Source organism: Balaenoptera physalus (genome assembly GCF_965194825.1).
Source record: "Balaenoptera physalus genome assembly, chromosome: 6".
Lineage (NCBI taxonomy): Eukaryota > Metazoa > Chordata > Mammalia > Artiodactyla > Balaenopteridae > Balaenoptera > Balaenoptera physalus.
This window is the reverse complement of record NC_138885.1, coordinates 96390445-96403806: the sequence shown is the minus strand read 5'-3', so window position 1 is coordinate 96403806 and position 13362 is coordinate 96390445. Positions and strand designations below refer to the sequence as shown.

Below are 13362 nucleotides of genomic sequence, written 5' to 3'. Positions count from 1 at the left end.
TTTATAACAGGTAGTTCCCTCCTTTTTTGGGCTAAACGTCGAACGACAACGCGGACCCAAATTTATATTATTTATGAATTATCTATCCATTAAATTTCTTCCTTCAAAATGGAAGGAATATAAATAAATACCATCCTCTTATTTAGAAGTCAAGAGCCAAGGGTGTCTTTCAAGCTTTTATTTAAGAGCACAGATCCACGATGGATTTTAGATCTTGTTGAACGCAGCCACGTCCATAGACTGCACATACTCGTCAAAAGCAGTGATCTGCTCCTCCAGCATATCCGTTCCAACTTTATCGTCTTCAACTACACACTGTATTTGAAGTTTTTTAATTCCATACCCCACCGGAACTAGTTTAGCTGAAAAGAGCATCAAGAAAAATCTTAGTTAGAAAAGTCCTGTTGAGTGACAAAGGTTGAAACTATGCAAACTCCAGATGCCAGTGTCAAAAGGCAAAGACTAAACTCACAACAGCCCCAGACTAAGCCGTCTGCTTGAACGCTTCTGACGCACTCCTCTAGTTTTGCCATATCTGTCTCATCATCCCAAGGTTTCACGTCTAATAAGATGGAAGACTTGGCAACAAGTGTGGGTTCTAAAAATGAGTACAAGAAACAGCATTATTCAAATAATTATTTTTGCCCTACTTCAAGACACTTAACAAATCTTAATTTGTTTCTAAATGGATCATCTCCTTAGCCACATAAAACTATAGAAAATACACCTTGTGTTTGTCACACATATGCCCACTTTCTATTTTGCTGAGAAAGAGGTGTTTAGTTATGTAACAGTTTCTTTCCCACAGAGGAATGCCACAGCTGCTACCACAAAAACAGCTGCAGACCAGTAGCTGTGGAAGTTTTGAAGCTCCACTTCAACAAAAGGTTTTGAAATACTGACATATTCAAGGAATGGGGAAGAAAGGAAATTACTTTGGGAATCAGTCTTTGAAAAAGATTATTCACATTATTATGGAAACAATTAAGTTAAACACAAATTATAAAATGACCTACTTTTGGCTTTCTTTGACTCATACTGTGCAAGGCGTTCTTCTCTTAGCCTCTTGGCTTCTTCACTTTCCTGTGAAGAAAAAATTTATTATACTTCACAAAGCTGGTTGTTCCTCAGCTTAAGGCTGGTGGGTCTTCAGCTTAAAGCAGACCAGCTTTATCAGAAAAAAGCAAATCCATCATGAGCTCAGCCGAAAGATGGTGATTTGATTTTATTCATCATGTAGCCAGTGAGAATTTTTAAAAGGCAGGTAATAAAGTGAAGCCAGGATTCAAACCCAGGCACTTTGGCTACAGAGCCTGTGCCTAAGCACAATGATACGCACAAATGTCAACTTATGCCATACCTCCTCATCATCAGATCCAAAGAGATCAATGTCATCATCATCTTTACTATCTGTAGCTCCACTTTCTGTGGTGTCTTCCACGTTAGCAGGGCCATACTTGCCCAAAGCTTTCTTCACTCCTGGCAGGCTTGAAAAAAATTTAATCAGCTAGCTACTATTAGGTCGGTATGATGTCCCTTTTCAAACAATACATGAGAACTTGTTTTCATTACAACTTATCAATAGACCCCTTTTGCACCAAGAATTTACCCTTCAACATTCCCAGGTAAATGCTTTTACATGTTTAGCTCCTCACCTAACAAACGTCAGTAGCATGTGAAATGCTATATTCAATATGCACAAAGATTTACTTTCAGAATGAGTTTTCCTGTTTGAGATTTCATTAAGTACGCTCAGTTCCATTCTTAGTGAACTGGAGTCCACCTGCCCAAACTTCCATCCTTGTTAGCAGTTTCAGAAAAATGGCAAAGGACTGAAAGAATGAGCCACCCCTCACCCAGAGGTGGGTCCCCAGGTCAAGGTCAGGCACACTGGCAGGCCAGTGTGGGGAAAAGCTGAATTGCTGTCATTGATGAACTAAAATTCGTATTTTGTGGCAAGACAAGAAAAATTTAAACATAAAAATTTTCTTTGCCTGTTTGGGCCACCTCCCTCCTCTAAACTGTGTATTGTGCATCTGCATTAACCAGCCCTCCTGAGGAGATAACATTCCTTCTGAATCTTGGGCCATGATGACCCATGACCCACTACTCGCTTTGTACCTGTAGATCTGGATTGTATTAACTGTCAATAATACATTATTTAATGCGCAACCTTGTCTTAAAAACTTATATGCGAAGTGAGAGAGTGGCATGAACATATATACACTACCAAATGTAAAATAGATAGCTAGTGGGAAGCAGCCACATAGCACAGGGAGATCAGCTCAGTGCTTAGTGACCGCCTAAGGTGGGAAAGGGAGGGCGGAAGGGAGGGAGATGCAAGAGGGAAGAGATATGGGAATATATGTATATGTATAGCTGATTCACTTTGTTATAAAACAGAAACTAACACACCATTGTAAAGCAATTATACTCCAATAAAGATGTTAAAAAAAACAAAACACAACACAAAAACCCAAAACAAAACAAAAACTTATATGGACGGAGACTTCCCTGGTGGCGCAGTGGTTAAGAATCTGCCTGTAAATACAGGGGACACGGGTTCGAGCCCTGGTTTGGGAAGATCCCACATGCCGCGGAGCAACTAAGTCCATGTGCCACAACTACTGAAGCCACATGGGCCACAACTACTGAGCCCGTGAGCCACAACTACTGAAGCCCGCGCACCTAGAGACTGTGCTCCGCAACAAGAGAAGCCACCGCAATGAGAAGCCAGCGCACCGCAACAAAGACCCCAACACAGCCACAAATAAATAAATTAAAAAAAAAAAAAAACACTTATATGCACAGAACAGTTTTCAAAGGTTTCTTAGGGGCTTTTCACAGGTTATAATCCTCAGTGTGGCTTGAATAAAATTTTCTATTTCTTAGATTGACTAATTTTTTCTTCGAAATTGTCATGTTCTACCTGTTACATGAAAAATCGGAAGATTTCAGCCTCTTGGCCTTCTAAACTCACAGAGAAATTTAGCTTACAATATCCCCACAAAACTAAAGTAGCCTGAACCCTAACTTGTCACGTGAAAACCCTGAGTTTAAGCTTAGAAAGCATTTTATTCTTCAGATAAACACAAAGATACTTTTACCTGGCCTTTTCCTTTTCGTAAGATTTGATGTGATTATACCAACGTAGGGCATGACACAAGTCGGCAGGTGGTGGGCCGGAGACTGCTTCAAATACTGCCACATCTGCTTGTGATGGCACATACCTGCCAATGATGCAAAACTAATTACACACGCCTTTAAAAGAAAAACCACAAACACCAGCCAACGAACGACAAACGCTACAACCATCAAATTAATTAGTGGCAATTCGCCCTCTTGTTACCGGGCTACCTAAGCAGCTTTAGTTTTCTGTAAAAAATAAGTTCCTTAGGATCAGGGATCATTTATTTGGTTCTCCGAGCTATCCTGAGACACAACTGCCACTCAGACCTCAGAAATTGCAATCGCTAACGTGGACCTACAGGTTTACATTTGTTAATTAAGCAAAGACGCAGAAACACCTGGTGGAGTCAAGTAAGCCGAAACAAAGCACATTTTTAACCCTTCTCCCCTCGCAGTCCCCTCCCGCGGGAGAGCCCTGGGGTCGGGCTTCCTTTCCTCCAGCCGCAGCCGAGGCCGCGCCACGTGGCACCACTGCTCCCGGCCCTGCCCCGACCCCGGCCCGTCAGCTCACCCTTCGATGTAGCTCTTGTCCGCCAAGTAGTCGTTGAGCACCTGGAGGCCGGCGGGGCTTTTCAGGTCTCCAAAACCCATGGCGACGGCTGACAGGGAACTGGGCGGCAGCGGAGGAAAAGAGGAGCGTAGACGGTCGCTGCCGAGCGCTAAGAGGGAAAAAGGCCCGCAATGAGGCCGGAAATGCCTTATATAGACACGGAGGCGTTTCTCTCCGATGCCCCCAGCAGCAGGTTAAAGGTTAAAAGTAAAGTACGTTAAGATTTCTCAACGTAAAAATCAAGGGCTCTTAATTAATGGCCCACAAATTACCTGCCGAGCTTTCTTTGTGTTTGCAAATCAATTAATAAAATGGGCATTGCTTAAATTACTACCTCCAAGGTTTGCGAAGACTACCGGAACCGCCCCTGGAAGCGCCGGAAATGACGGAAGACGCTCGGCCTCGGGCGCCAGGTTACTTCCGGCGGAACTGAGGTCCGAGCCCGCCCCCTTATCCCGCCCCCGCTTCCTCCCGGCTGCTACGCCCTCCGCCCCGCCTTCTGTCAAGCTGACGGAAGTTGCCGAGCTCAATCTAAACGAGAAATTGTCGAACTGGGGTTTCTAGTCCCTCTCGGCTTTCCGTTCGTCCAGGCCCGGCTGACTGAGATACCCGAGGCCGCTATATTGAATAAGAAACCTGGCCTCTGAAGAGTCGGCGGGGTGTAGACAATTCTGCAGGGCAGCCTCGGCGGCTCCAGGGAGAAGGTGAGGTTGTGTTTGGGTGAGAAGGCTGAGGTGCCTTGGTCCCCGGAGTTTGTTTATTGACGAGACTGTTTTCTTTGGCCCAACCGACTCCTTCTCCTCTTGTCCTTGAGTGGGCGCCGCCTCCCACCCCGCCTCCTCGGGAACCCCCGAGAGCTGGCAGGTGAGGACTGTTAGCCAGCGTCTCTGGTCTGACGGAGCAGAGAGGAGGAGGAAATCAGGCCCTGGGGAGCGCTGGCCCGAGTGCAGCCTTGTGGGTGACCTTCCCTCTGCAGGGGAATGCAGGACAGTCCCCTTCCTGGAGAGGAGGCCGTTTTGTTTCCCGGGAGAGGACCTCTGTCAAGGACTTAGGCCTAAAGACTGAGCCTTTTCCCCCCAATTACTACATACCTGGTATAGTGTATCTTTGTTTGGCTGCTGTTGCCTTAGCAACTGTCCATGCCTCTGTTTTTTTGTTTTTTGGTTTTGTCCATAGATTGCGTTGGCTAATACTTCTTATCCTTTACACTGGTGGGGAAACTGAAGAAAAAAGACGTTTAAAAAGTTGGCCCAAGGTCGCACTGCAGATAACAAAGCTACGTTGTTTACAAGTTTTGGGAATCTAATGCATGTACATGTACTGTAAAAACGTGGATCAGACACTGCTCTGTTCAAACACGAATTGAGGGTATAGAAAATGTAACGTGAACTGTTTCTGATGAATAAACATCAAGTTGGTTTTTTGCGGAACGTCCTTTTCTTCCACTGAATTGTGTGTGCATCTTTAAGCAGGGTGTTGTAAGGCTGCCAGAGCACCTGCACTCTTTAATACCAGGAAAGCGGAAGTGATGGCCAGAGAGTAGAGACAGAATTCATTTAACAAATAGTTGTTGAATGCCTATTATAAGCTAGAAGTGAGTCCACAAGGAAGAATTAAATGAGTGATGTGACTGGGGAGTAGTTAGGATATTTTAGGCTGGTCAAGGAAAATCTCCCTGAGAAATGCCTTTTAAGCCAAAATTTGAAGGATGAGGAGGGGCCAGAAAGATCTGAGGGAAGAGCATTTCCATTTGAGGTCACAGCCCCTGGGAAGATGGGAGAGGCTGTGGGAGCAGTGTGGAAGCCAGGAGACCTGTTAGGGGGCTACTGTAACAATCCAAGCAAGAGATGATGGTGGCTTGGAATAGGACAGTACCTTGGAGGGAGAGAAGTGGATGGATGTGGGATATCTGGTGGAGAATGTGGAGTAGTATTGTCCCTGCACCAAAAAGTGTCCAGTCTAGTTTTAGAAATGATTATTCATTAGCATTTTCCAATCTTAGGGATGATTATTTCTGTTCTTACATGGTAGCCAAATAAGTGTAAAGTGCTTATCAAAGTTTTGCAAATCTGTATTTCTTATGTTGGGGCGATGCAGTCTTCCACTTGATGCTGGGTTTTCAACAGACAGCCTAGTCCTGGTGGATTTCCTAGCTAAAGTGGGCACCACTTTCATATTATATTGGAGACAAACGTAATATTAAAAAGTTTTTATATTGTTGTGTGAAATATTGTTGATTTCGATCTGTCTTTAGCAAATTCAGTTTTACCTTTATATGAATAGATTTTAATAGGACAGATGCTACTCATTCTGGAACTTGGTGGTAAGACTACAGTTGACCCTTGAGCAATGAGAGGATTAAGGGTTCCAACCCTTTGTGCAGTCGAAAATCTGTATATAACTTATAGTTGGCCTTCTATATCCATGGTTCTGCATCTGAGGATTCAACCAATCTCACATCTTGTAGTACTGTAGTATTTACTACTGAAAAAAATTCGCCTGTAAGTGGACCTGTGCAGTTGAAACCCATATTGTTTAAGGGTCAACTCTGTTTGGTGGTTCATTTTCTTAGGGGCACTGTGCTAGGTCTTCAGAAAAGGGAAATGACCAAAGTGCACCATTCCTTGTCAAGGAGCTTACAGACTAGAGATACTGAAATTGATTGCTACCTTGCAGTTTAGTAGGTGGAATAATAAATAGAGAGATAGATATATATATACATACACAGTGTGTGCTGGTAGTAAAGAGAAGGAGCGCAAAGGAAGAGCCCTTTAAAACTGATTTTCAGTGGCCAGTCCCATCTAAATTGAATTCAGATATAAGTGACATTTATTGAGCTCCTACTAGTAACACATAGCCTAAGAGGTATTGTTTTCTTTTATAGATAAACAGAAACTGTGATTTACCAAAAAGTCACTCACTAGTAGGTGACAGATGTCTGCAGATTCAGTATCACAAATTCTGAATTAATGAATTGTTTGAGTTATTGATGTCTGAATTAATGAAATTTCTGTGAAACTTATGCTTAAAACTTATGTATATATACTGTTTTCTAATATAAACTTTGAAATTCTTTATGTGATACATTCTGATCACATAATTTGTTGTATTTTTAAGAGTTCCAAATGAAAAATTAGATGCTTAGCCCATATAATCAAGTGAGTAGACAGAAAGTTCAGTGCTTCGCCGATATGATCAAGTGGATGGACAAAAAACTCTAAAAGATCAGATAACTTTTCTCTCTGTTTGCTTATGTATACCTTTAATTGGTGTTAATTTATATAATCCACTTCCATTTATTTCAGTAATTCAGCAAATCCTTTAGAGAGGGCTTCTCAACTGCAGATCTGTTGACACTTTAGATAATTCTTTACTATGGGAGATTGTCCTGAGCCTTGTAGGCTCTTTAGTAGCACGCTGACCTCAACCCACTAGATGCCAATAGCTTTCCCCTAGTCGTGACAACAGACAGTTTGTCCAGACATTGCTAAATGTTCCCTGGGAAGCAAAATTATCTCTTATAGAGAACCACTGTTTTAGAGCTTACTGTGTGGCACCCTTGGTGGTAGGTACTGAGGATAGAAAGATTAAAGAAGTTCATAATACAGTGGGGGTAGAACAGGCACATAAACAGATAATTGCAAATCTGTAAGATAAATGTACTCCTGGACACAGAAAATAGCACTCCAGAGTTTTTAAAGGCTTGGGCTTGTGAGCCAGCTCAGAATATCTCAGAAGCGTTTAGTAGATAACTGCTCAGAACGTAGAATGTTAGAATGCATTTTAGCAGGAAATGAAGGCAGAAGGGTAGGCTTTATTTTACATGGCAATTAATGATAAACTCACTGTTAATTCTTGAAATTTATTTTACTATATAGTAGTATATTGTTTGATCATTTGTTTATAATTAAAAACAACAAAACTGCCCTTTATATAGAATTAGAAGATTCAACTTTATATGCTAGCTGCTCCTTCTTAGCTTCTTGATGATGTACAAGTCAGTTAATCTGTCTGAGATGGAGTGTTCTCATCTCTAGAATTTCAGGAAAAATATCAGGACTTGTGAAATGTTCAGTGAAATAATGTATATATATGAAGTGCTTTAAAACCATAAAATATTACCAAAAAGTTTGGGATTGGCATTGTTTTTCCTATGATAATATAACTCTTCTTTGTTTTATTCTTAGCAATATGTTAAGGATACCTGTAAGAAGGGCCTTAGTGAGCCTTTCTAAGTCTCCTAAAGGATGTGGTGAGTGTCTTTTTTTTGAATTTGCGTTTGTGGGTACTAGACTTGCTGTCTTTGTAAATTCATAGGTTTATGGAATGTTTCTTGAAAGACCCATAATATATATTAAATAAAAATGGAAACAGTGACCCAAGTTGAATAGAATGATTTTCAAAATACAACTTTAAACATTTTATAGAAATTATCGTAGAATAGAAAGTAGTAGGAATTGCCCATCAGTGCCAAAATGGAAAAAGCAGTCATTCTGCTTTTGAGAAGTGGTCTTCCCTAGGAGCATATTTTCAGTGGTATTAAAAGTTACAACTTAAACTGCTGTTAAAGGTAGACAGCCATATTCTGTTTGGTATTCAGGACTGGAAAAGCTTTCCTCCAAGTCAATAATTTAGAAGTTTGCATCTAGAGAAATAGAAGGGAATAGTATAAAATGAGGAAAAAATTTAGATGTGAAGGTTAATTAATCCATTATCCTCGGCTGTAATAACTTGAACTCTGTTAATTTCGTTTTCACCTTAATATTTTTGATGGTCAGTTCGAGCAACTGCCACAGCAGCAAGCAACTTGATTGAAGTATTTGTTGATGGTCAGTCTGTCATGGTGGAACCAGGAACTACCATCCTCCAAGTAGGCATTCATTTTAATTCTTTATTTTTGTGTATGTTCTGATTTAAAAAAACAAAAATAATTTATTTTCTTTATATTGTTCATTTACTTCTAAAATTTTCAAGATTCCTTGACAAATGCTCATTAAAGACCTATATATAGATAGTAAAATTATATGAAAATAAGTTTGATTTGAAATCTTGGCATTTCAGAGTGAGTGAGCTATCATTTATCAGTTTCTGACTTTCTAAGTGAACTGTGGCAGTTCTTTTGTTTCACTTCTGCCTTCAAATAAATTCCCATTTAGAAGTTTTAAGTTACCTAAAATAAATTATTAGTTAATATAGGTAAGTTTGGGGAAAAGGTAACCTTTGTTGTGAGCCTGCTTGATGCTTTTCACTTTTATGTAACCTTTATATTTTTTATAATATTTCTAGGAATGTGTCCTACAAAGCAGATAAATGGAGGGTAGTAGGTTCTCGAATTTATGTCCTAAATATTTAATTTCTCCAAATTCCTCCAGAACTTACAGAGTTGGTCATGGAGAAGAAGTGCTTCATTCCATCGTAAATTATTGCAGAGCTAAATGCTCTTTTATTCATTTTAACAGTAATTTCTAGACTGTCAGGCATACACATGTAAACATAAATATATAACAAAATTATGTTCAGTGTACAGTGGAGAGTATTTTGGCATGTATAGGAGGTGGTAGAAAGAGATGTCAGGAATATCTCAGGTGATCTCTGAGAAGATTTTAAAGGATGAGTAGGTGTTTATATGTGGACAAGGAAGCTTCAGGTAGTTTGGTATTGATGGAACATAAGGTATGTGTAGAAGAGGAGATAACAGGAAATCAGATTATTCTGGTAGAGAAGGTCTGGTCATTAAAGACAATCTATGCAATGTTGAAGAGCTTATAGTTTGGATCATCAAGAATATTCATGGCTACTAAGCAGTATGACAGTGACTGTAGAGGATGGTGGTTTGGAGAATAATAAGACTGGAATGAGACACGGAAAGAGCATATCTTGCATTAGTGGAGCAGGAAGTGAAAAGGCCTAAAATAGTGGCAATGGAATGAAAACAAGAGGGTCTATTCAAGGGAGAGTGAGATGTAGGTAGACAGGCCTTCAGGAATGATGAAGAGCAGAGGAGTTTTTGTGATTGCTGCCTTTGTTAGCTTATTTGGGGATGTATAGTAGGGGACAGAAATAGATTGAATTTTAACTGTCTATAGAGTGTACACATGTGAATGCCTACTGACTTCTGAAGAAGTGGAGGACTATCAGGGCTGCAGACCATCAGGGCTACAGATGAAGTTTTGAATGTAATCATGTGTAAATGAGCTAGTGTGAAGGCTGGGACAGTTGACCCACTGCATCTAGCACACAGGAAGACTCCATACATTTTTACTAAGTAGTTAAAATATTGAAAATCGATGAGATTGCTTTAGAGTGAGGGCTAAGGATGGAAGAACTAATTCTAGAGGAAACTTGAGTACATTTGTAGGCTCAGAGAAGGAGCAGGGATAATTGGTAGAGGGAACTAATATCCTTCACTAAGCAAATGGGAACTGGGAAGGGAGTGAGAGTCCTGGGTGGGGTATTTGGAGCCAAAGATAGAACCAGATTATAGTCAGCTGGGTGGTGTAAAGTGGAGTCTAATCTAAAGGAGGAAGGCTAGTCAATGAGGAAGTCCAGGTATGAAACCACTGGGACAGAGTTTGAAGGAGGAGTCTTTGTAGACAATGGTTCAGAGTAGAAATGGGGAGTCAAGCCTTTAGCACAGTCTCAATATGCTTTTTTATCCAGTTTCTTCCACGTCAGGTATAGGCACGGTGAGGATCTTTAAAGAGGTAGCTTCAGAGCAGACGGGTTGGAATCAAGAGCAAAGAAAAGGAGGGAAATCTCTTTGAGGATCAAGTTACAGGTATTTGTAGGTAAGAGTAATAAGATAGGTAGGGGATGGCCTCATGTTTTTTTGATTGTTTTTTGTTTGTTTTTACTGTGTTTTAGACAAGACAAGGATGAGGTCAGGTTATGCTAGTGCAAACATTTTTTACTTTGTCTTCTAGGCTTGTGAGAAGGTTGGCATGCAGATCCCTCGATTCTGTTATCATGAAAGGTTGTCTGTTGCTGGAAACTGCAGGATGTGCCTTGTTGAAATTGAGAAAGCTCCTAAGGTACTTGATACCTAAAATTCCACACCATGCTGTAGAAGGTAGAAAACTTTAAATCTTGCAGCAGACTTTATTTAGAATCAATATTGTTGTAGTGGAGAATCTGGTCCTGTTTACTTCTATCTATAAATTTATTTTTTGTGTGATTGATTCTCTTCATTTCAAAACTGGAAACACATTGAAGAAAGTGCTTTATATAAATGCAAGTGGCATATAATGGTAACATTTAGAAATTAAATGGGTCTTTTTAGAGCAGTCACTATTTGCAAATGGCTGTGTGACACACAGCTAGGATGTGGAGCTGCCAAGCAGCACATTAGAAGTGCTTATGCTGTGCCATTTTCACTAGAGAAAAGGATTGCAGTGAAGAGGTTCACTTTCAGTTTAATTTCGTTTTGGCTTGTGCAATTTTAATTCAGCACTGCCTGCTAATCAAAACACAGTTATCTGATGTTCTGTTTCAGAGCCTCTTAAAAAAAATCTCATTAATTATTAGAATAAAATTAAGAAGATGTCTAGTTTCTAAGAGAAATGTATCGTGCCAGATTATCATATTATAAATATGAAAACTGAAAAACTCAGTCTTCAAAAATACTCTGTTCTTTCCTTGTTTTCATATGTATAATTTAATATTTTTATATATTGGGTTAATTTATAATTACCAATAAATACAAATACTTAGAGATTTTTGCATTGAAATTCCAGGTTGTAGCTGCTTGTGCCATGCCAGTAATGAAAGGTTGGAACATCCTGACAAACTCAGAGAAAACTAAGAAAGCCAGGTACTTTATTGTTAACTCGGCATAGTGACTTTTATTAGAGCAGAAAATTGCACATTTCAGTATGTAGACCTTCCCATAGATGAGAAATTCAGTATCAAACTCTGAAGAAGTTGGCGTGCTTGGCTTCTAGGAGCAGTTGGAAGTGAGTGCACATAGAGGAGGTGAAGTCAGGTGTTTATGGTTTTGAGCCTACAGCAGAATCAGCATTAAAATCCCTTGTTTATAACCTCGCTCATCTTGTGGTAACAGTGAGTTTGGGGCTATTGAACTGAGATTATTGCAGTGATATTGTACTGTACTGTACTGGCACTGATTGTGTTTGTTTTTGCTTTGCATTAATGTTTTTTTGAATTAATGCCAGTGTTTTCTGAAGACCATTCAGCAACTTTTGGTATTTCTGTATTGTTAAAACTCAATTTTCTAGGTTCTCTAATGATATTTTATTCTGGACTCCTATAAACATTTTTTAGATTATGTATTTAATACTACTCTTATAATAGTTACATTGGCGTTTCTGATAGTAAATGTAAAATCCATGTTAACTATATGAGAGTATTCATCTGTGACAGTTATTTAAATAGCCTATATGTAAACCATTTTGAATGTCAGCAATTTATGTAATTTTATATATTACAATTTTCTTTACAGGGAAGGTGTGATGGAGTTCTTACTAGCAAATCACCCACTGGATTGTCCTATTTGTGACCAGGGAGGTGAATGTGATCTGCAGGTATGTAGTCTAATTCCTTAAATCTTTTTGTTTTAATTTTGTTAGCAAAATTTGGTTAACTCTTTCATAATCTACTTAAGGATCAGTCCATGATGTTTGGAAGTGATAGGAGCCGGTTTTTAGAGGGGAAACGTGCTGTGGAGGACAAGAACATTGGGCCATTGGTAAAAACCATTATGACTAGATGTATACAGTGTACTCGGTGCATCAGGTAATATTTTTCTCCTTCTCTCTTCTGCAATATCATTTGTATACTTATTTAATATTCACAAAATTTGGAGGAATAACACCACTGGAACGGATATCAACTTATTTTTGGTGAAAGAAGAGGGATGTTGTATTCATTGTTTTTTATATAAGCCAGTAAAATGAATAAGTTTTCACTTTTAGTTAATATCAACTTCACTTGGATTTAAAAATCAAAATCTACAAGCATTAACTTTGTGATAACTTGCTGAGCTGTGCACATGATTTGTGCAATTTTCTGTACGTGTGTTACACCTCAAATTAAATGGAAACATTTATTGTTTTTATTCAGGGACTACATTTTCCATTGAAAATCTATCTTTTTAGTGTTTTGAAAATCATTACCTTTGTGATAATGAATAGGAAAGGAGGTAAGTTTGCTGCGTTTGACCATTTGATGGTACATTTTTATCTTGCAGGTTTGCAAGTGAGATTGCAGGAGTAGATGATCTGGGAACAACAGGCAGAGGAAATGATATGCAAGTTGGCACATACATTGAAAAGATGTTCATGTCTGAACTTTCTGGGAATATCATTGACATCTGCCCTGTAGGTGCCCTGACCTCTAAGCCCTATGCCTTTACTGCTCGGCCTTGGGAAACAAGGTATTCATCATGGTATTTTTTGTCCTTTAATTCAGTACTATTCAAAAAAATTTAAGATTCATTTTCTTCATGAGTTCTAATTGTTCTGGTCCAAGTTTTTATTTATTTGCTTTAAGTAAAACCCTTTTAATAGAAGATAAGTTGTTAAATTGAAGGATAGGATGAACCTGTGCAAATTGTAGTTTTCTTGGAAATTAATTCCAAAGTACTTAATCACAAAATTATTTTATTC

At 39.3% G+C, this 13362-nt stretch overlaps 2 protein-coding genes across 2 annotated transcripts in view; one reads left to right on the top strand and one right to left on the bottom strand.

Annotated features, from left to right (window-relative positions):
• Window positions 1–163: 163 nt before the first annotated feature.
• On the bottom strand, window positions 164–4102 carry EEF1B2 (eukaryotic translation elongation factor 1 beta 2). Its single transcript, XM_082467333.1, has 6 exons — window positions 3701–4102; window positions 3108–3230; window positions 1361–1487; window positions 1017–1083; window positions 473–598; window positions 164–362 (listed from the first exon to the last, which is right to left on the bottom strand). Exons 1-6 carry the CDS (start codon window positions 3778–3780, stop codon window positions 208–210), a joined length of 678 nt encoding a protein of 225 aa, XP_082323459.1. The 5' UTR covers window positions 3781–4102; the 3' UTR covers window positions 164–207.
• A 131-nt stretch (window positions 4103–4233) lies between these two features.
• Window positions 4234–13362, top strand: part of NDUFS1 (NADH:ubiquinone oxidoreductase core subunit S1) — a 31941-nt gene continuing 22812 nt past the window's right edge. The window contains exons 1-8 of the mRNA XM_082467079.1: window positions 4234–4443; window positions 7927–7991; window positions 8518–8609; window positions 10663–10770; window positions 11473–11549; window positions 12198–12279; window positions 12360–12490; window positions 12945–13130. Coding sequence (XP_082323205.1) covers window positions 7931–7991; window positions 8518–8609; window positions 10663–10770; window positions 11473–11549; window positions 12198–12279; window positions 12360–12490; window positions 12945–13130 — 737 coding nt within the window. The 5' untranslated portion in view covers window positions 4234–4443; window positions 7927–7930. The remainder of the gene's footprint in view (window positions 4444–7926; window positions 7992–8517; window positions 8610–10662; window positions 10771–11472; window positions 11550–12197; window positions 12280–12359; window positions 12491–12944; window positions 13131–13362) is intronic.